Here is a 23,291-nt window from a genome sequence, read left to right on the forward strand (position 1 = left end):
GATTTACTATCCAAAGTAAATCAAGATTTGCATTAGATAGTTTAACGAAGTACCACAAAGATGAGTTATACACTGCTTTGCGTAACCATGCGTCAATGTATGGTCTTGCATGGGCTGTATAGGGGCGTTCCCATGCAGCCACCTATGGGTGTTGATTTCAATCTCTATTTTCAAACATGGGTAGACACAGATTTGTGCCAGGATCTTACACCTCCTGGTGGCAGGCATAACGAAGAGATTAGTTTTAATTTATCCTGCTGCATTGTACAGCACACATAAAAAGCAGGAAAAGTGTTAAAGTATATTTTTTGTACTGGAAGGGTCCCCTCATCAGATCGTAAGTTGTTCACCATTTTTTTTGGAGAGTTTTTCTTGTTCATTGCTTCAAACTGAAACATTTGTCAATTATAAGCAGTCACGTTGTCAGATAAATTGAACTGATTTCTCAACTTCATTGACTTCTTTGAACTGGAGGAAGTGACTCCTGAGATCCAAGGCATTAACATATTTTGTTTTCTTTGCCTAGAAACTTCAGATACTCCTTCCAGCCAAGAAACCGAATTACAGGACAGAAGACACCTCCTAAAAGAGCATCAAGACAGCCCAGAAATAAAATTACTTAAGAGGCTGTTGGTGGAAATTTTAATGATACGTCGTCACTTAATTATGTCCAAGAAGGAGGAGGAGGCCAAATCTGAATGGCACATGGTGGCCTTCATCTTGGATAGGTTCATTCTCATATTGTACCTTTTCACAGTGCTGATTATTGCGATAATAGTTGTAGTTGTTTGGGTCTTCTAGCAAAAAGCTGGTCCGCAAACCCACACACAAATTACACAAAGAAACAAGATCCATACTCTGTCAGTTTAAGACCTAGTTTGCACATGGTCTGAGATTTATTGAAACTCTCTATAAATAGATACACAAGTGAACATGTGAAGTTCTCAATGCTGGTCAAATAACTTATTAACTTATTTGCAACCTCAACCAAAATGCCTGACAAAGTTCAGCTTCAGACAAAGTCCTCATGTTGGTCTCAGGGGCAGGAACACAAAGGGCAGCAACTTATAAAATCAGTGAACTTTTGTCCATATTTGTTTTCCTTATATGCTTGCTCGCCTTATGATGGTCTTTTGTACATCTTTTGTACATAACAAGCTTGTATTGTCCTTTTCCCGCCTACATTATTTGAAAGCCGAATAAAGCCCATTGATTTTTCCTGATTGTTCCGTATTGTTGTTATTTATGTGGTTATATTGTGAGGAGTAGATTCAGGTTGCTGAATTTCATCTAACAAAGGTTCTTTGAGCATCAGATCTCCCATGTTACCATTGATGGGATGCATAGCTCCAGGCCAAGGTGTAGGCCCATTTACATTCAAATCCCCATGTTGTACAAAAGGGAGACTGCAAAGGAAACTACATTGTGATCTACAGCACCGTCACTGCAAAAAAGATAAGGTCAGATCTAGTATTTGTTGGGTGGACCATTGGCCCACCACGCAAAAGGGGGACATTGTCTCCAGTCCCTTGGAAGAGGATCATCCTCGGTTGTTGGATGACCGTGCCTGTTGGGGATGGGGGGATTTCTAAAGCCTTCATTGCAACTGCTGGTGCACCAATAGCCACGTAGGCTCTGAACTTTGCTGACTGGGTACTATGATAGGCATGTCCCATCTGCAAATTATTTCATTTTCAGTAAATAAAATCCTGGAGCAGAGGTTTGTTGCTCAAAAATCCAAAAATAAGCCAATGGCTGTGATACTTTAATAGTGAAGACATCCATCACAATGACCTGTCGGTGCAGTGGCAGACCAACTGCCAGGTGAACTGTTCCAACTTTACAGCCAGCTGAGACTTCGCCGGTGCAAGTCAGGGCCTTGCCCCAACCTCTAAATGGGATGGAGGAACTGCAGGTTTGATAGGGTAGGAGAACTTCCCATTTATATCAATTCTCTCGCTCCTCCCAACCCTGAATGATCTACGTAAAGGGTGGTCTATCGCCACATAGTGTTTGGTAATGTCTAAGTATACATTTGCATTCAAATATCAGAGAATCACTAGAAAGTAGAATGCAAAATATGTTTCTAAAAAGAGAATTTGAAGGACATTTGTGTGAGAAGCTGGCCTGTTTGGCTATGTCCTGAAAGGCAGCCCACAGATAACAATGGGTATCTCTTAAGGCCCTTTGGCTCACCTTTAATAGCTAGGCAAAGGTGACATGGCAAACCTCAGAGAAAATATGTGTGGTGTTATGTGCACTAGCACAAGCAACCAACAATATAATTAATAAATGGAGAACTTTTAAAGGAATGAACTAAATTAAGGTAAAAGTACAAGATTGAGTAAATCTCTAAAATGTTAAGAATAAGTTCACAGTATAAAATGTTATAGCAAAATCAAAAGAGACTTATAAAATATACAAAATCAGAATCTGGGAATAGTAAAGCCACAAGTACTTATTATTCTAAATGCCAATCAAATTGCAGTATTGCTTTAAAATTATTCATGGTAGGGAAAACAGCTAGCTACACAGATATTTCAAACAAGCAAGAAGTGCTGAGAGACAGCCACTTACTTTGATCTGATGCACAATGCCCGCTGATCAGGGCATTATAGAAATAGTCCATAGTGCTCAGCCTTCTTAGCAAAATAATTGCATGCACCCCACAACCTCACAGGTTCTGGAACATTTCCTGTGGACAAAGATTTAAGGTAGGAGTAGGAGCAAAAATTATTCGATGTTTTTTGGCAGTCAGAGGAAGGTGCTCTCAGAGTAGGTTGTGAGAAATTATCTTCCTTGTTCTAAGCCAGCTCTGAAGTGCTGGTAGGTCAAGGAAGTATTCTTAAGAGGGAAACTAGCATATCAATATGTAAAAAAGATCCCACACAATTCACGTACCCTTTTATTATAAAGTGATGTAGGTGCAGTGCCTTTAGACACCTCCTCTCTTCCTGAATTTTTTGTTCATCCTCTTGATGCTTGAGTTACAGATGTCTCCCAGGAAGCCTGTAAGGAGTTATGAGTTGAAACTGGTTCTCTAGGCATAGGTGTGGAGAAGGTATGAAATCATCTCAATATGCAGCTCATCAGACCAACATAGTTAGAAGAGACACTCATACCATGTGTCAAAAGTCACATAACTAAGGTAGGTAGCTATATTGCCTGTTTTGAGCTTAACTGTATTTCAAATATAACTTTTGTGGTGCTTGCATTCACTAAGCTTAACATCCAAATTAACTGAACTAACATTTTATACAACAGGGGTGTGGGTAGCAGTCTGAGTCCCACTACAGCAGGCAGCTGAGAAACTGTGAGGATAACAAGTCCTTTTTCATATTTTTCATAACTTGTTCCGCAACTACAGTGTTGTCTACCATAAACTAATACTGATAACTTATGAGGAGCAAAGTATTATTAATTTGACAGGTCACTTTAACAGCCACTGTGCACCCCATATTTAGAGGGATCTGCAATGAGAAGACACACATATCATTTGTACAGAGCACATGCTGCCAAGAGTTGTATGTTAGGCCGAGGCCATCACACAAGTCAGTAATCTGATGTTTCAAATCTCCAAAAGAAGGGAAACACAAAAAACACACAAATGAGCTGCCTTTGCATAGCAATGTATTATAATTATAAAAAGTGTCATGGATTCATATCTTGAAAGAGGGTAAGATTGTGCTTGTTATTATACCCCAGTTGGAGGTCTTGGACATGGTGCGGGAGAAGAGGAATTTACAAGTGTAGTAGGAAAAATGAATTCTATAGCACTCATGAGCTGAGCAGCTATGATGCAGTATATAACATATGTGTAGTAAGTTATCAATGGCTTGTTAAAGTTTCTCTTATTGGTCCTACTGTATACCCTTGGTGATAACTTTGGTGAGGAATAGAAATCGTACTGAGCGGATGGACTTGTTTAATATGAAATGAAAGGAGTCTGCCCTGGACTATAGAGCATGAAACTACATTAGCTTTTTATCAACCTTGCAATTGGTGCATCATTTAGGTTTGATGGTGTCACAGGTCTGAGAGACTATCTCTGTGAGTAAAGAGAGACAGACCAAGAATCTTAACCCTGATCGCAGCTGACAACATATGATTCAGAGGATTGGGACAGGCTAAAAATGTGAAGCTTTTTCCAGAGGTTAGATTAGCTCGACTGGAGTAATGTGTAACCCTGAATACCCAGCTTCAGGCACCCCAGCATCACTGCACTATGGGCCTGATCATGAGTTTGGCGGTCCTACAGCGGCAACGGTCCTCCACTCTCTGCTGTAGTGCCCCTCTGCATGCACCCCATTGCTCCAAACCGGCAGGGGGACCTGTTAGTGGCTGATTTGTTGCCATTCCGCCACCCTTTTCATGGCAGTGACGGTGGTGAAAGTGCAACTCGTAATATGCTCTGCGGTGCTGGCGGAGGCACAGCCAAAATATTACAGCCAGTTGCAGACCACTGGCCCAGCGGGATCCTTGATCCTGGCGGTGCCAGTGGACTCGTAGCAGTCCGACTAGCGCAGTCGGAATACTGCAGGCGGTCCCACAGTGTGGCGGAGCTCATAATGAGGCCCTAAGAGACTTACCAGACACGGGAAGCAGCAGTCTCATTCTGAAGCAATCTCTGCTGACTCAACATTGCTGTACACAGCTCCTAACACAAGAAATAGGAGGAACACTGCTAAGGCTGTTAAATCTAGGAAATTGGGCTTACCATCATAGTATAGTGATTAGATAACTTCTAGTACTTTGAGGCAGCAACAACAAAAACTACTTTACTTCACATTTTTTTTGACACTGACAAAGAAGGCCTTGATTTACAAAAGGTAACGCTGGCGCTTGCTCAGCACGGCACAGTAATTCGAGTTTGCATGAAAACCTGCTCCAAGTACAGTAAAAAACGGAATGCTAGAGTTGACATGGAAAGATGAATAGAGAGTTAGAGATATTGAACTGTGTACTAGTTTAATATGTATTGTCTTAATGATATGCTTGGCTTGGATCCTTATGTACAACCTTTGAAAATATGTAAACCAAAGACATAGAAACATTTATATGCTAACATAGTTAAACAGGGTAGTTAGTTGTGTATTTAAAAGTGCAGATTGTTGGTGGAGATTTTATAAATGTGAAATTTTCTTGCTGTCAAGCAGATGTTGTGAGATGTCTTATACAGATCTGAGGTAAAAAGATTGATTGAATAGATCAGTACAACCTTCTAGCAGGCTGTCAGATATTCTGCATTACATGACATGAAGCTCAAGGGGAAAACAAAGATAACTCTTGTTTACTTTGTAAAAAAGGCTCACCATTTAGCTCAGTCCATGGTGGAGTAGGCCTCTGGTCTGGTCATGTATCTGAATGAGTTACTATTATAGATAAAATGCAATATTTTAGAGGTTTTCTCAAGAGAACAGGCTCTGATGAGGACTGTTGAGTTAGTAGTAAGAATATTGCACTGGCCTGTCATTCTGCTGAGAAAAGAGGTGAGTGGTAGATTTATATGATGAAATTGCCCGATGGCCTGGGGATCCTTATTTTAATATAGGGAAATTGCCTATAGCTGGGTAGAGAGGGGTCAAAACTTGGTCTTTCATCTCTAGGGTGGTCAGTGGCATAACATAAAATGATGGGGCCCCCAGCAGAATTTATTTCAGAGTTCGCTATGTCTCCCATATTTCACAGATATTCATTGGCCTTGGGCTGAATGGGGTCCGTTTAAGAGCTGGGGACCCCCTGAAGGTTTGAGGACCCCCCTGCACCGCAGGGGCTGCAAGGACTTATTTTACACTCCTGGGGGAAGCTGGAGTGAAGAGTTGGAATGTGCTAGCCTGACAGGACTTTTCTTATGTGCCCAGTATTAGGAGCACAGATGTGTAGTGCATACTCGATAAGATAAATAGAGAAGGTGAAATGAGAGTGAGTTAGAGCAGGATAATGATTTAAAATAGTGGTTTGTGAGTTATTTTATTCCCCCCAAAGCATTGTGAGTTTTCTCACAAAAGGTGAGAAGCACCACCAGCCACTGTCTGTTCCCTAATCTCAGATATCATACTCTGTACTAGCGCCGAAGAAAGGCTGCAGAACATCCCATACTTTTCCAAAAGACAGTTAATGATTCATGTGGCGTGATCTGTAAATTCACATCAGGAGTATTTCGATAAAATATATGCATGGGAGTAACGCAGTTTGGGCCAGATTTACCAGTATCTCACGCAACGCAGTGCAGCAGCAGCAAATGCCGTGCTCCATTGTGTGAGATGGAGAGAACAGGAGAGCACCATATTTACAGAAATATGGCACTCTCCTCCCCTTTCCCTAGCACCGGTGCAAAAATCAGCTGCGGTGCTCCACTGAGACACCTTTGTGCCATAGAGCACGCGTGTCTCCATTAGTCAAGCATAGGTTTTGCAATGGACCGATACCCTTCCAGTACAAAATACTATGCTTAGACTAATTATAAACATTTTCCTACTTTGTATGTGTGCTGTACAGTGCAGCACACATGAATAGCTGTAAAATAACGGGAATAAAAGCATATATCCTTCATAGCGCCTAGTTAAAGTGTGCGCTGTTTTCTGACGCTAAACCCTGTCTACTTTTTTAAGTAAATTGGGTTTAGCGTCAAAAACATTGGGTGCTTGCATGGGGACAACCGTGCGCCGCCCATAGTATGCCCCCTTGGAGCTAAGTAATGAAAGGCGCTGCTTTGCAATATTTTCACTTTATTTCCAGCTTTAAACAAGTTTAGCGCTGGTACGTAAATTGGAAAAGAAGATTTTGCACCGATTTGCGTCACCTTTGTGACACAAACACGGTGTAAAATCTTAGTAAATCTGCCCCTTTGTGTCTGCAGGAGTGAGGCTGTTCATATCATTTATCAAAGGCAACTGGATATGAATGTGGGTTTGTGTTGATAATCATTACTATTTTGAAGTTCAGTCATTTGTATCATTTACAATTAATTGATTTCCCTGCCGAGTCTCCCCGATAATGCAAGAGTTGTCTGAGTCCCCAATGAACCAGTCTCACCACTGCTCTAATGTGGAGTCTCGCAGCCTTAAAAGAACAGATTAATTAACTCACATACACTGCTGTCACAAAAAACACATACCGGCATGCATTTCGGTGAACATATAAAATCACCGGTGGGCTCAAGCCTAGAAGGGCTACCCTGGTCTGCTATTTAAAAGCTGAAAACGGAGCTCACCGTTTAGAAAAATAAAATGTTTTTGCACTCTGATGAAGTTTGAATTACTATAATATGTTTGCATGTAAAACAAACTATTGCAAAGTTTTGAGAGGTTATTTCAAAACAAAATGATGTGAAATAGGGACTGTGAACAGAATAATGTGTATTCAGATGTTTTCAAATTGTTCACGGTATGCAGGAGAGGGCTATACTTTATGTGTGATGTGCACAGAAAGAAACGTTTAGTTAAAACATACATTGCATATATTATTTTACTGATAAATCCTAAATTTAGTCATGGAGACTATGGGGCATATAGACAATCCCCTATCGCCACCGGAGCATCACTTTTTTTGACAATCCTTTGGCGTAGCGCCTCTTCCCATATTTACAAGGTGGAGCTAAGCCACTTAATATAGCTTAACGCTATGCAATGGGAGTTGCTGTGGCGTTCCACCGCACACCCATTGTTTTTTTATGCTGCCTCAGATTTACAAGGCTGAGCCAGCGCCATTCTAACGCCAAGGATTACCAGGTGCTAGAATGGTGATTTGAGTAGAGATTAATTTCTCCTTGTTTTTAGCTCTTTCCATGTGTGCTGCATTCTGCACACATGGAAAGAGCAAATCGCCATTATTGATTGTTTATGTGCAGGAAGGTATCCCTTCCTGCTCATAAACAATCGTCTCTGCAGCGCAGCCACCCTTGCCACATGGTGGCAGGGTGCCTGCACTGACGCTAGGCAGCTTTTTTTTCCGCACGTGCTAGGGCAAACAGAGTGCCCCACATTCTTGTAAAAACGGTGCGTCCCTGTGTTTTAAAAATGTCAGAGCACGGCGCTGCAGAATTTAGCGCAGCTTCGCGATCCAGCATTTTTTTTGCAAATATGCCCCTTTATATAGTAAGCATGTGTGTTTTTTTTCTCACTCTGTTCATTGTAATACCATTGCTAGTATGAACAATAAATGAGTCTTTAAATCAAAGAGTGGAATGATTTTTGACACAAACAAGTAATTATTGTTTTTCTGAGCTATGAGATTTAGAAGCTAGAGAGTGTACTCTGCCCCCATCCGTAGGTGATTGGAGCCTTGAAACAAAAGGCCATGGTCTGCTTTTGGGTAGGGGCAAACTAACCTTTTGAATGAGAAGGGAGGGAACAATCTTTGTTAACTTACAACCCATGGGGCTCATTTACAAGCTCATTGCGCCGCTGGTGTGGCACTTTTAATATGACGTGCTAACGGCGTAAGGGGCTTGTAAATAAGCCCCTAAGTTTTCAACGAACTGCGTTGGGCAGAAACACCTTAAATATCCCAGGGAAAAGCAGGGGCATTGCACATGCATTAATAAACTAAAGTGGCCTTAGGAAATTAGATTTTCCTCACAGTCTAACCTTCCTTCAACTGCAGATATCACAGGCATACCAGGGGCTCAAGGGGCTGTGGTGTTAGGAATGGGTTCAAATAAGCGTCTACAGCCTGACAAGGCACTCACATACACATAGGATATTACCACGGCCGGACTGGCAGTAGCGGGCACTGGGCAATCCCCCGGTGCGCCGCACGGGTGGGGGCCAGTTTTGGGCCCCAGAGGGCCGTTTTTGTTACAGGGCCGTTGTAGCATCATAGCTGCAAAATCGGCCCTGTAACAAAATCGGATGAAAACCGGCCCTGGCAAAGAGCTCAGCGGCACCCCCAAGCCCCGGGGGTGGGGGTGGGGGGGAGGGGTAGGAGGGGGGGGGGGGGGCGGCCGAACACTTTGCCAGGGCCGGTTTTGGTTCCCAGTCCGGCCCTGGATATTACAATGCATACTGAATATGAGTCAGCATCTTCTATGTTGTAAGAAATATTTGATTATAGTTCTGTCTTAAAAGGATGTGTCACAACACCTACCAACTTATTTAAAAATGAAAACAGAGGAAATGTAAAATAGCTGACCATTGGCCAATAGACTCAAAAACTCTGAACTCAGAAACCCTGAAACTATAATGCATTATGAAAATGGACAAGAAATAAATTTTGTGAGTTGCATTAGCAGGTCAAATATTTGTGGAAATGCCTGAAGAACTTTCTGAGACCTAGCCTTCTAATTCAAGCTCAGGATTAAAAGATTACCGCCATCTCACCAACACTAGAGAAAGTGGAAAGTCAGGCGATGATTGTCCAAATGTACTGGCTAGCATAGTTTCGTTTAAAACTTGTAAATTTCAACAACAATAATGAAGAGATTATTCACGCTTTGGAGCACTTTGTAAACTGTACACGAGGAAGAACCAGCCAGAGAATTAAAGTTAGGGAGTTTCCAGAAATTAATGCATATCTCAAAATTGAATTTGATAGGGTTTTGTAAGAGAGAATATTTTTAGCCAGCTGTAAAATTGATTTAGAGGCAGATATCAAAATAATTTAAAAATAAGAATCTGATGCATTTTGGAAAGATGCACCTAAGTCCAGTAAAATCCTACTCAACATGGGAATTACTTATTGTGCATGCCGGGGACTGTTTATGTGGATAAACAGAATCCAATGTAACCACATCTATGAAGGAAAACCAATCAGAGTTAGGAGGTTTTTTTGATAGATTTTTGAGCTTTGACATAGTTGTCTATTGATAGTAGTCATCATAGTTAAGTCTTGACAGGTGTTTCCCACCAATTGTTTGGTTTCACTGGTTAATGTAAAGAAATATCTATAGATAAAGCACAAGGCATAGATTGACTCTGCTGGATACGTCTGTTGGTGCCCATAAATATACAGTGGAATGGCCATGCTAGAAATTAATTTAATGTGATGAAGATAAACTCTTAAAATGTAAAATGGTGCAATCCTAGCCTAGAAATGAGGTAATTGTTCAAGTATTGATTGCATCACAAGCAGACATATTGTTTTTGTGAATGCCAATTTAGAGAGTTCAAGTCACAGAACAGAACGCGTGTTCTCAAATTTTGAAAGATAAATGGCCTTCTCACAGTTTTTGACCTGTTTTGGCGAGGGCCTTTAATATTGAAATTTTATTTGCAACTTGTTGGGTCGGGGTTCCCAGTTATATAACACTTTCAGCAACACCCCACCCTACACCGAAAGGTCCAGCCTCCAATCATTGAAGTTTCAACTTCGCTAAACGGGGAAACTAGAGGAACCTCCTACCTCTACACATTTTCCAGTCATGTCCTGAGTATCCTCCATGCCTCACATGTCCTCCTCCACTCTCCTTCATGCTCCCTTATAATGCTTTTGTCACCAGCACTTCCTGGCCTGTGGCTTCACTTTCACACATCTTTGTCCACCTGTTTAACCATGCTTCCTCACTTGGTCATTTCCTTGCCTGTATCAGAGAGGAACCATCAATCCTCTGCTGGTCTTTTGACTAATTGTCACCATCCTTTACGCTTCAACTCCTCTTTCATACCCTCTTGCTCCTTCGTTGCCCCTTCTCCTGTTTGTTTTTCCGGTGGCTGGGGGACAAAACCATCTTTCCTTGCCCTTCTCTCCACCACGTTCCCAATAACTGCTTTTGTTTCTGGCCACAAGAGATATAACACATACAACTCCCGTCAACAATAATATTAATACTTACCCTTTTATATACTTACTATTTTTACATCAAAACTGTTTTTCCTAGTTTTCTTATTCCTTCATTTTGGGAATTGTAGAAGGGGTTGGGGCTATTTCTTATTGCTTCTGGACTGTAGATTGCTATTGGGTCCATGATTGTTTTTTCCTAATTTTCAAGGTTTTGGGTACTCTGTATCTGTGTACATTTAAGAAACGTTTTTCCACAAACTACATATTTAAGCTATTTTCTTTCCCCAATAGATACACTCTCTCAAAGCTTCAAATGATAGTAACAGCGTGATTAGAAACAGTGGAAACATTTAAGCAAGTGAGTAATTTTAGATGAGTGGCTTTATTACTCAATTAAAAGCAGAGCTAGGGTTGACCTAACAGAAAGCAGATTCACTTGCATGATGGGTAATAGTAGAGGTAATATGGCAATAAGGTAGCACATTTACTGTAACTAGTGTCTGTAGTTCCGGTACAGATGAGCCAACCTCATACTATAATTTACTTTGATAACCGGTCCTTTATTTAGAGCCAGGGGTTTCATGAAGCCCCCGCTTTACCAGCGAAAACAGGTGTAGGGTTCTTTATGGGGCTACTCTATCTGCAACTTGGCAGATAAAAGTGTGTAATTATTAAGGTAGCACAGATGTACCTATTGACCCATTGACTAAGGCTATATACCATCAACCCAGAGTCACATTCAATATGATTCAACAAATATTTCATTTTACATTTTTTAAATATCATTCAATGGTGTGACTATCTCGCTTCTGTTTGTAATATTCATTGAAACTCTTGCTCCAAAAATCCACAGAGCACATGCATTTTTTGAGTTTCAGTTAGTGAAATCCATTCACAAAATGATACCCCGTCCCAATGAGTCCATGGCTTTATTAACAGAGGCAGGAGCAGAAAATTATTTCTTTACAATTCTGGAGGGTTTTGGGCAACAATACTACTATAAGGCAAGTGCTAGTAAGACAAAGATCATGGAGAAGAAAGCAATCATTAATTTGTGAATCCACACAGTGAAATATCTAGAAGTGAGGATTATGGCTAATGTTGCTGAGACTGACATTGAACTGGCCAAACAAAAAATAAAAGTGATGTAAGCTTTTACTGCTGACTTCTACATCAATTATACATAAAGTGATAATTTGCCAACACTACTGACCATTTTCAGTATATATTTAATATATAATGGGGTGCATTTTTAGCAAGCTGCAAGCAAGAACTGATTATTCAACTGGAAAAATGGAGCAATAAAACTCACTAGAAGGAAGCTAATTGTTATAATCTTTCTATTTGATTAAGGTCATAGATAGTTACCCTTTGGATTGTGCAGGCTTGCGTTTCCTCCTGCTTCTCTCTTCCACCCCACCCCTCCGCTTACCCCTATTTGATATCTCCTTATTGTACCACAGGGTCTGCTTTAGAATGTTGGCTATGTCAGTTATCTCTGTCAGATAAGTTTTGGTGTTGGAGAGAGGAGACTGGAATAAAGCTGTTTGTTGAAACAAATACTTCTTTTATGTTTGTATTACTGGCGACAATCTGTGTAAGGAGACTGATGACTTGTCTCCTCCCCTTCTGGATTCTAGGCCACCTACTACTACTACAGCTACGACATTGAACTCTTTTTTAAGGTACGGTTGTCTTCTTGTTTTTTTCGAAGCTTACCTGGGATTTTCCCTGGGATCACTCCTTCTTTCTTCTCTGACGGATCAACTTCTGTGGAGCTCCTTTCCGCTCCATCTTCAGCCCATCCTGCTGCGAGGGGGGTGGCTGTCTGGCGTGGATCCTCCCCTGGATTTGCCTGGCATCATTGGTGGTACCTCCTCGGGCAGGGTTGCCTAACACTGGACCTTCCCTCTGCTTTCTGACTTGTTGATTGATTTTTCATGGTCCTCCTTTGGGTGGGAATTCTCTTGTGACTCTCCCCCTGGTTTCACCAGCTTTCCTTGGCATCTTTGACTAGGAATTTGCCAGAAGGATTCCCCACTGCATGTGGCCTCACATCATTGTGTTGCTTCTGCGTGCCACTTTGCAGTGACACACATACCATTTCCTTTCGGCTTAGCTCCCTGCAGCTTGTCAAAGGGCTCCTTTGAGCTGTGCAGCAGTCTTTTGTGTGTTATTTCGTGGTGACATGCACACCTTCCAGGTGTCCATTTGGAGCGTCCTCCGTTTTGAATCCATATTTTGTGTGTCCTTTCACAGTAACACACACACCACAATTCTTCATTTTTGTGCATTATTTAGAAGGGTGACACGCACACCTTTCTGCTCTCCATTACAAGCCTGCTCCGCTCATTTCACGGTGACAGGCACACCTAAGGTCTGACCCTAATTTTCCTAAAACCACAATCTTCGAGTTTACATGGCTTTTAGCCATTTTGCCTATTCTCCATCGTATGTTGTGCTTGTTTTGCCTTGGACCTATATTGTGTATCCGTAGTACATCTTATACTTTGTTTTAGGGCTATTCCATTATCCATTTCCTAGTCATTCTTGTACCCTATAGTATTATGGTAGCAGCTGCTAGTATGTCTCAACCTGTACCATTCCTGAATGAATTTGGCGAACCTAACATTCCATGGAAGGAATGGGAAAGCATTTTCGAATCTTACTTAATAGCAATAGGAGAAGAAAAGTTTAGCTCGACAAGGAAACAACACATATTACTCCACAGATTGGGTACACATGGCAGGAAAATCTTTGAGTCCTTACCAGAACCAGCGTCTGCATCTAATGATAGTGACACTGATGAGGAGGATGCTTACAAGTCTAGTCTATTAAAACTGCAGAATCATTTTGGTGATAATCTAAACATTGTACTTGAACAGCACAAGTTCTTCGGCAAAGATCAAAGCAAGCAAGAAATTGTATCCACCTATGTGGCGGTGCTCAGAGGGTTAATCAAGTTTTGTGAATTTCAGGAGTTGAAAGATTCTCTTATAAGAGACCAACCAGTGTGATGCGCTAATAATAATAATAAAATACAAGAGAAACTGTTACAAAAACAACCCAATCTTCAAGAAGCCATTGAGATAGCTAAATATATTGAGCACATGGGCATCTGCTTGAAAGAAATTAGATCGCCGGGCCCTAGTGAGCAAGTTTCAGAAGTGATGGATTTGGAATCCGAACTTGCTGTATGCAAAATAAAGAACGACAAGTGGCTCCGCTGTGGAAGTAGTAACCATTTAGCCATTTAGCCAATAACCCTAATTGCCAAGCTAGAGCAGTTATTTATAGGAAAAGCAACAAAAGGGGTAATTTGGCATGGGTACGCAAAAAAAGTCTCTAGGAAAAGCTTTGGGAATGGAACCTTTGTACCAAAAGAGAATTCTCAATTTAAAAAAATAATATTGCAAGTTAAAGATGATGGTACAGACAATCAACAAAAGTGTGTGATGTTTACTTCGAGGGCAATTTGGTTAAAATGTTTTCTGATTCATGTTCTACATTTACCTTAATGAACTACTGAATATTAGTCTATGGTGGGTGTCAACAAGGATATTTTACATCCAGCTGATATTTCACCCAGCGGCTACACTAAAGATCCTATTCCTATGAAGGATATAATTTAAACCCTCATATCTTTCAAGGGCCACACTGCAGTAGGCAAGGTTTATATAGTAGAAGAAGGGTTGAATCTCCTCGGTTGGCAACGCCAAAGGGAATTAGGTATCAAGCTTGACCCCAATTATCCTGAATAAGTCCTTGTGGTGAATCAGTCAAGCACTAGTGAACACATAATTAGTCAATTTCCAGAGGTTTTCTCTTGAGAATTGGGCATGTTCAAAGATTTCCAACACAAAATCCAATTGAAACCTAATGCCAAACCTGTTGTACATAAAACCAAATTGATACCACATCTGATGTGGGACCCTTTAAAAAAATAACTCACTAGGCTAAAGGATTTAGATATTATACAACACATAGATTTCTCTGCTTGGTTAGCACTCATTGTAATTGCTAAAACAAATCAGGGTGAGGATTTGCATGATCTAAATGCCAGCATCTGGGTGGAGAGACATCCCTTACCTCGTATCCATGAAATGCTGAGCACTATGGGTGAAGCCACATATTTTAGCGTTTTAGACCTCTCCATGGCTTATCAACAAGTTGAACTGCACCCAGAGTCCAAAATGTCTAACAGCCTTTACCACACCTATGGGCACTTTTATGTTCCACTGCGTGCCTTTTGAGCTTGCCTCAGCGGCAGCAGTCTTTCAAGAAATTATGCATCAAGTCTTAGAAGGAGTGCCAAATAGTCTTTGCTTTCAATACTACATCTTAATTTATGGAGCCACTACTGAAGAACATGACAAAATACTAAGGGAAGAACTTTCAAAATTCAAGTAGGCGGGCTTAACTTTGAAAAAAGATAAATTCCAATTAGGTGTAGGTGCAGTAGAATATTTGGGGCATACTATTTCAAAAGATGGTTTTAAACACACAATTTGCCTTCTGAAAGCTATAAGAGATGCTCCTGTTCCGAAAAACAAAGATGAGCTCAAATCCTTCCTAGGTCTAGCTGAATATATGGCAAAGTATGTGAGAAATGTTACTGATTTATCTTTAAACAGCAGAGAACTGGTAAAGAACCATGCACACTATCAGTGGTTAGATGAGCATCAGACCTCATTCATGAAAATAAAGGTTGGCATTCTTTCAACTCCCTACTTGTGCAACTTTGAACCTAACCGCAAAACCATTCTAACTACTAATGCTAGTAACAAGGGATTAGGAGCCACCCTTTCCCAAATAATTGATGGTAAAGGAAACATTGTGGCTTTGCTAAGTCTGAAAAGAACTATTCTGTAGTCGAAAGAGAAGCCCTTGCGTGTTTTTGGGGTGTTAAACACTTCAGGTTTTTCTTATAGGGTATACAGGTCTGCATACGTTCTGATCATTAGCCTCTTATGTTCAACCCTAGAGGCACTCCTTGGAGTACTACCCGTATTGCTACATGGGTTTTAGGGTTGGAAAGCTTCTGTTTTAAGGTAGAATATGTCCCAGGTAACCTAAATTCTGCAGCCAATTTCCTTTCTGGAGCACCTTTAGAAAAGGAGGAGCAATTTGATACTATGGAGTACCCCATTCTACAAGTCAACTCTGCAACCGTCACGTCACAGGAATGGGTGGAATGCATGAGTAAGGATATAACCATGAATCAACTCAAAACATATACCTTGCAAGGTTGGCCCAATTGTATTGATTCTTTTAGTGACAATATCAAGAAATTTTGGGAAGTCTGTCATGAACTGAATCTAAACCGGCATCTCCTCCTAAGAAATGACAAAATAATACCACCTTAACTCTTGTGCAACAAGATTGTAGATCTAGTAGATGAGGGCTACCTAGGAGGGAGCCTGAACAGAGCCAGGCTCAGGGAACGTTCCTGGTTCCCCAACATGGATTCCATGGTAGAAAACAAAGTCAAAGATTGCTGTACTTGTGCAAACAGTGACAAATTTAAAGTAACTTGCAAGGTTCCCCTTTCACCGGTCTCAGTTCCTGACAAGCCATGGGAGAAACTTGCTTTAGACATCTTTGGTCCCAGAAACCGGAAAGGTGTATTGAAGCATTTTACATTCGTTTTAATAGACTACCAGTCAAGTCCCATTGGACTATTATGAGGATGGTGAACCAAATCATCACTGAATCTCTGATTCAATTTCTGAAGGACACTTTTGTAACAGAAGGTATCCCATCCGCTATTGTCACTGACAACGGGGTACAATTCACCTTTCTGTCATGATGGAGTTCCTCATGAACATGGACATCGCTCATCCTAAAACTTCCCTTTACTGTCCTAGGGCAAATGGCCTAGTAGAGAGAATGAATAGAATGATTAAGGAATGTATACAATTAGCCTGCACCAACATAGTCCCAGTGGAACAGGCCTTCCAAGAAATGCTATGTGTGTACCATACCACTCCCAACCAAGTCACAGGTTTGTCCCCTTTCTCTGCCCTTAAAGGAAGAAAACCATGCATGAAATTCTTTCCCAACTGGTTGGGAGGTGGTGTTGGTGTACATCTCAACACAGGGGACATCAGATTCAAGATCGCTGCACACCAAGCCAAATACAATTCCTATTATGATATCAAACATGGCCCTAACGTTCCGCAGTGGGAGGTTGGCGACTGGGTTTATGTCAGGAATGCTAGGATAGTAAATAGTGACTCCAAATTTTCCAACCTCATGCAGATTGTGGCAGTCAAACATAATATAGCTATCATGAATAATGGCCAAACATGGAGCATGGATAGGTTATCCAAAGCTCGTCCCATTACCAACACAATAACCAAAGAGAACCATTCCTTGTCCTGTTCACACCCTAACCCTACACCCAGATGCTCTGAAAATCAAAGAATCTGCAGTGCTCCCATATGGCATTGTGACTATAACATGAATGAGTAAACGGTTATGGCACTAGCAGGATGTACAATTATTCGCCCATTTAATCCTTTTAATTGATATTAATACTTTTTTTTTCTGTTCCTGGTTCTCCAGTTTTATATTGACGAATGTTTGTTGGGGGTGGGTAGATGTGTTATGATCTCTCTATTTAAGTAAGGTCATAGATGTTACCCTTTAGGTTGTGCAGGCTTGCATTTCCTCCCGCTTCTCTCTCCCACCCCACCCCTCCTCTTGCCCCTACTTTGTATCTCCTTATTGTTCCACAGAGTCTGCTTTAGAATGTTGGCTATGTCAGTTATCTCTGTCAGAGAAGTTTCGGTGTTGGAGAGAAGAGACTGGAAGAAAGATGTTTCTTGAAACTAAAACTTCCTTCGCGTTTGTATCACTAATCCAATCGACCAAGCATGAAGCTCTGGATACAAATGACTTTACAGCATATTAGTGGAGTCTAGCTTCATCATGACAATATCTTTAGGAATTAGCTAGACATAAACAATCAATTTTGAATACTCGCGGGAGCTGATCTCTTTATAATCAAAGGGGATAGTTCTCACATTTGGATTCACCTACATTCTTTAAAAAATGCTCATAAAGGTATGGAATAAGGTAACACATGAATTACCAATGTTTCAATATGAAAATGCTTCAGGTGTTTTCTTCCCTTAGAAAAATGTGAAATTTTAATGTGGGCGACATTCACATCTGAAAGAAAACCATCACACCACAGCAGTTTAAGGGGTGCTGGCCATTGATGTCACCCAAATAAAGACCTGTGGGTTGTGAATATATTGCTAATATTTAAAGAACAGGTATATCAAATGTCTTTGGCATCTACTGTGTTGCAAACTCAACTTTGACCTTAGCAGACCAGGTTTCCCTCCGTCATGTAAATCACTGGTCATTGATCCATCTGAATTCATTTTCATTTTCATTTGGTCTTGGATATTCCTCATATCCAAACAGATAAAACATACCAAGATTTAGAATGTCATGTTTCAAGTTTTACAATAACAGGGGAGATCCCTGCCTGCTGATACTTCTAGACTTGTTTGTAGAAATTACGTTTTGAAATAATTGCAAGGCTAGATAAGAAGAGCAAAATAGATTTATTGAGTAGATTCTATACAGGAAGGGAACAAGCAATCAACTGGAAAATTGAAATACTCACAACTAATCTACGGCCAGAGTGTTCGATTGATCACCAAACCCAAACTGATACTTAGAAGCAACCATTCAATCATTACTTCTCCTGCACAGCATTTTATTCTCACAGCCGTTGGTGTTACTTTTCAATTCCTTAAATTCTGTTAACCTTTCACTTTCCATCTATCTTGGTTTACGTATGAAAACGGGATTTCATCTTCTCATCACTTCATAAGGGCTTTCCCAGTCTCACTATAGGGAGTCGATGATAATAATGTAATACTCTCTTTCCAGTTCTTCCATTCAATAACACCTGAAAACTATATTCTAGCTGCCATCCCACTACTTTGTGGGTAATACACTGATGTTTTATAGGTTTTATCCCTTTTAAACCCAAACATGATTGGATTTTTTGGGAATCCACGTGCACCTATTGATCATTTTTAATACATCACAACAACCATAAAGAAAGGAACAGACTAACCAGGAGCGGTGGGAGAAACAAACAAAGAGTATCACTATGGAAGTTACAGGCAAAGAGTAAGGCATTGACAAGGGACAAATCGATTGAAAATGTATCTTCATGTAGGCTAACACAAGAAGAGGAATCGGTATTAAGACTGGGCTTGTCTTTTTGCCCCACAGTGGATATGAACTATACTATTATGAGAATAGACATACTTTCGTATATAAGAAAACTTAAACGTATGAAGCTATACAAAATTTCCATTGGTTGGAAAAACAGAAAAACATAATTTGATACAGGACAGTGCATTGTCTGAGTTCACAGGATGTTGATTTTAACAGGCTCACAACCTCCCTACACAAAAAGGAAACTGCTGGCAATAGTGTGTTGCATGCACAAAGCCAAATCCTGCTTCAATCGTATGCAGTATCACCTATGGGGAGCTCTTCAGAGCTAGGCGTAACTGCAGCACAGACAAGAAGAGCAAGATAATATGATACAAATGTTCAGGCAGCAAGGTTATCCCCCCAAAAATTCTATTGGAGTCCAAGCAAAAAATAAAGGAGAAGAAACAAATGTCCCGTTTAAGGACAACTCGAAGAATAAAAAGCGAGATAATCAAGCACCTAGTTTAATTTCTACATTGTTGTAAAGTTATCCTGTGCACTGGGCACCCGCCAAAATTTGGCTGATTGTATTGGTGGTAACTGACTCTAGGCTCTGCCTAACCAGGCTCACGGCCAGTACTATGCTGAAAGAAACACTTAGAATACAGTGAAAACACCCACATACAACAGGGCACAGTATGGGTTAGGGTACCCCTGTGATTGTCATGGCCTCCCCATAAGGCCTACAACATAATAGGGCAGGGGGGTGTAAATCACCTTTAGGTCCCTGGTATATCATAGCGCATGGCAGTTTAGAGGCCAGCAGCCCTTTCTCACTTGCATATGTTCACTGCTGAAGTCTGAGGTCAGTTGAAAAGCAACCCTTTAAAAGCTGCCCTGTGTTGCAGGACTGTTTTTAAAAAGCAAATTGTTCTCAAACTCGATTTTGATGTTTGGGGCACCAACAACTGAATGCACTACAATATTTGGACATATTAGGAACCCTGAGGGTCTCCCGTAGATGTCCCAGGGGTGGAGGTTAGGTGTTTATAAGGAGGACCCTTATAAAATGAGTTTTATATGCCCTCAGTTAAGTGAAATTACACATTTCACTCCCCACATTGTGAGAAAGTGCTGCACAAAATCAACCTTTGTGCTAGGAGCACTGTGGAGGGAGGAGCTGCAATATTTCTACATATTCAGAATCTTTAAAGTCTCCCCTAGGAGTTCTAGTGGTGGTGGTGGGGGGGGGGGGGGGGGTCCTGTAGATATAGCCTGGGTTCTTATAAAAGGTGTTTTTATAAGCCCAGGTGTTGGAAAAAAAATTCCCATTGCAGATCCCCTGCCATATAGGTTAACATGGCAAGAAGTTATTAACTAATAATTCCCACTAGGACGATCATAAAATAGCATGCAATTACTTCCCGGAATGGTACTGATAACTCCAACAATATGGTATTGTTAGATTTCTCCTAAAATGTACAGACAAGAAGTTATAAAACTTCTTTGTCTGTAAGCCAAAATTCAGCCTTCCAATTGTCTGTCCTGATTGGTCAGAGTTAAATAGATTTGCCATGCTCCTTTGATGAGATGATAAAGAGTCCCTGGGGTTAGCCAGCTCTTCTGGGAAGGCAGGGTCTGCTGCACAGTAATGCCAGAACAAGGGGAGGGGTCGTAAACAATATACTTCAATGGAAGGAGGAGGCAGGTAGAAGACACCAGTTTCATTTACACTTCTCCTCTTTAAACCCAGCCAGCTGCTAGGTTTAAGGAAGGAAAGAGCAGAGGAAAGTGGGAGAGACTATGGAAATTAGCCATCCTGGAGGTGTGTTTAGCCAGCTGTTCTCTCCCTGCTGGAAAATCAGCCATGATGAATGTAGGGGAAATGGTACTCTCTGGGAAGAAATAGTGCCCTGCACCCTGAAGATTGAATCTCCTGCACCATCCAGAACTACAGCCCTGTGGACTACCTTACTTTGAAAGGAATAAAGAGTGGACAAGCTACAGGTTAATAGAGCTCACCTGGAACATCACCACCAAGAATCTTCAGCGTGGAGTACTACAAGTGAATTTGTAAGGGTTTTGTCCAAGTGGATTGTGTGCACTGAAGTCCCAAACTTTCAAGGCTTCCAGACACTTGAAGTAAGGTTTGGGCACTTTGGGACCATTTGGGGAACTTCAGGAAGAAGTTCCAAAAGTTTGGATACGTTTGGAGCAACTTTGGAAAAAATCTCCATAAGTGGACAGACTCAACCGGGCTAGCCAAGCGGGTGACCCTCAACTGCATGCCGACCTGCCGTCCAGGTCTGTCCCACTGAAAAGCTCTGGATGTCTGACTTCCAGAGCTTGACCGGGAGTAGGCTGAAACCCAAGCCGGCGAACCCTCACCGAATCCAGCCTGGTGAAGAGCATCGAGGGACCCCTCAAGAAAAAGCTCTGTAAAAGTTTCAAAGTCCGAATTTATGAAAAAGTGACCAGGACCAACAGTGAGAGCCAAGCCGCCCACCTTCAACCGCAAACTGGACTGGATCCCTGGTTTGTCCCGCTCGAAAGCTCCAGAGGTCTGGCTTCCCTACGTTTGACCGGAAGCTCATCGCAAGGCATGCAGGTAACTTCGAGGGACCCTGGGAAGAAAAGCTCCCGAAAAGTTTCTAAGTCAGAAGGTAGAAATTTTGACCAAGACCTACCACAAGGGTTTGCCGCACAGGGCTCCATCACGGTCAGCCTGAAACTTTTACTTTGACCCAGTCTATTACGACCAGATGTCCCAATAGGTGCTATAGGTTTCTATGTGCTATAGAGTGCTAAATCTGAAATTAATATCTCCGGTTCCCTACATTAGATTGTTTTTGTTTTGGTGTCATTTTAAAGATAAAAACATTTTCTATTTTTATAAATTAGTGTTGGATTTTTTGTGTGCATTGTTTCTTAATTATTTACTAAATTGCTGTTTTTAAATGCTTTGCATACCTGTCTTTGAAGTCAAGCCTGTCTGCTCACAGCCAAGCTAACACTGGTTGAGCAGTGGAATAACTTTATAAGACCTGTTCTGAGCCCTAGACTGTTTTAGTGGCCCTAATGCAAGTGGCAGATATACATTTGCCCCTACTAATAATCCACTTTCCAACATACATATAACAAGAAATCACACAAACTAAGGGACATTTTAAAACAGCTCTGGGGCCTATTGACAGCAGATCCTGTGATAGGTACCACAGTAAGAAATTCTCCTTCTACCACATACAGAAGATCTAGGCTATTACGGAAATGGTGGTGCATGGTTTTTTGGAACCGGCTAAATCACATGGCTACGGGAACATGGTGGGTCTTTTATGAACAGTTCTGGCAAAGCTTGTAAAAATTGCACGAGATGAAAAGAATATATTCTCTAGAATGGCAAAACCAGGCAAATTCATCCTGTGCACCACAGATTTTGTGGTCTATGCTCCGGAGTGCCAATGTGGCCTCAAATACATAGGTATCACAAAATTACCCCTAAAAGGAGGATCATTGAACATCAACATGCCATTAAAAACTTTGATCATAGTTTTCCAGTGGCACGGCATTCTTATTTCAAACACAATAGGAATAGCAAACAACTCTAATTTATTGGGATTGACTGAATCATAAAGCAAGTCAGAGGAGGTGACAGAGAAAAACAATTGTGTATTCTAGAATCATGCTACTTTATTGAACTTATTACAAAAATGCATAACGGCTTGAACAGTGATAAAGAACTGAACAATTCACATTGGAATGTGAACATTTGACTGTGTATGCTCTGCTTACTTAATGGGAATGTTATCATGGCTGGTGATTCTTTTCTTATTCACTGTATCACTTTATCAAATAATTTAAATTTTAAATTTTTTGTATTTTCTTTCTTTTCTCCTATTCTCTTTAATAGATACATTGATAATTTTGCATACACTGTGAGGTAGACCGTATGATGAAAGATCAATTATCTCTATTTCAAAGTATAGCCACCTTTATCCAATAATAATTTGGAAACACGCATAATTGCGCACAATAGTTATAATTTTTAGTACATTGTTTTGTATTAAGATCTTTCAGCACAACACGAGTAAAAGGGGCAAGATACGAGTATTATGATAAATTGTATTATTATGAATGGGGCTGATTTGCACTCAGTTATCATAGCTTTGAATTGCTGTAGAGTATCTCATTTATGTCCATGCATTCCAGTTGCAATTATAGATATACATTTTATATCAAACGTAATAGGCATTTAGATTGTTTCATTTATAATTATGAACATGTTTCCTAAGATTCTGATTGGTATCATGTTAACATTTGTTTATGTCTATGAAGTACGATTTGTGCATGGATATACAGGTGTTTAAGCCATGTATGATATGCAT

General features: G+C 40.8%; 1 protein-coding gene and 1 long non-coding RNA gene across 7 annotated transcripts in view; one reads left to right on the top strand and one right to left on the bottom strand.

The window, feature by feature from the left end:
* LOC146776234 (5-hydroxytryptamine receptor 3A-like) overlaps positions 1-1,218 on the top strand; it is a 309,675-nt gene extending 308,457 nt beyond the window's left edge. For all 3 annotated transcript variants that reach the window (XM_085637642.1, XM_085637643.1, XM_085637644.1), the window contains one exon: positions 527-1,218. In XM_085637642.1, the coding sequence (XP_085493768.1) occupies positions 527-801 (275 nt within the window). In that variant the 3' untranslated portion in view covers positions 802-1,218. The remainder of the gene's footprint in view (positions 1-526) is intronic.
* Positions 1-23,291, bottom strand: part of LOC146776235 (uncharacterized) — a 616,314-nt gene that overhangs the window by 115,895 nt on the left and 477,128 nt on the right. The window lies entirely within an intron of this gene.

The sequence above is a fragment of the Triturus cristatus genome, chromosome 12, assembly GCF_964204655.1.
Source record: "Triturus cristatus chromosome 12, aTriCri1.1, whole genome shotgun sequence".
In the NCBI taxonomy this organism is placed as follows: domain Eukaryota; kingdom Metazoa; phylum Chordata; class Amphibia; order Caudata; family Salamandridae; genus Triturus; species Triturus cristatus.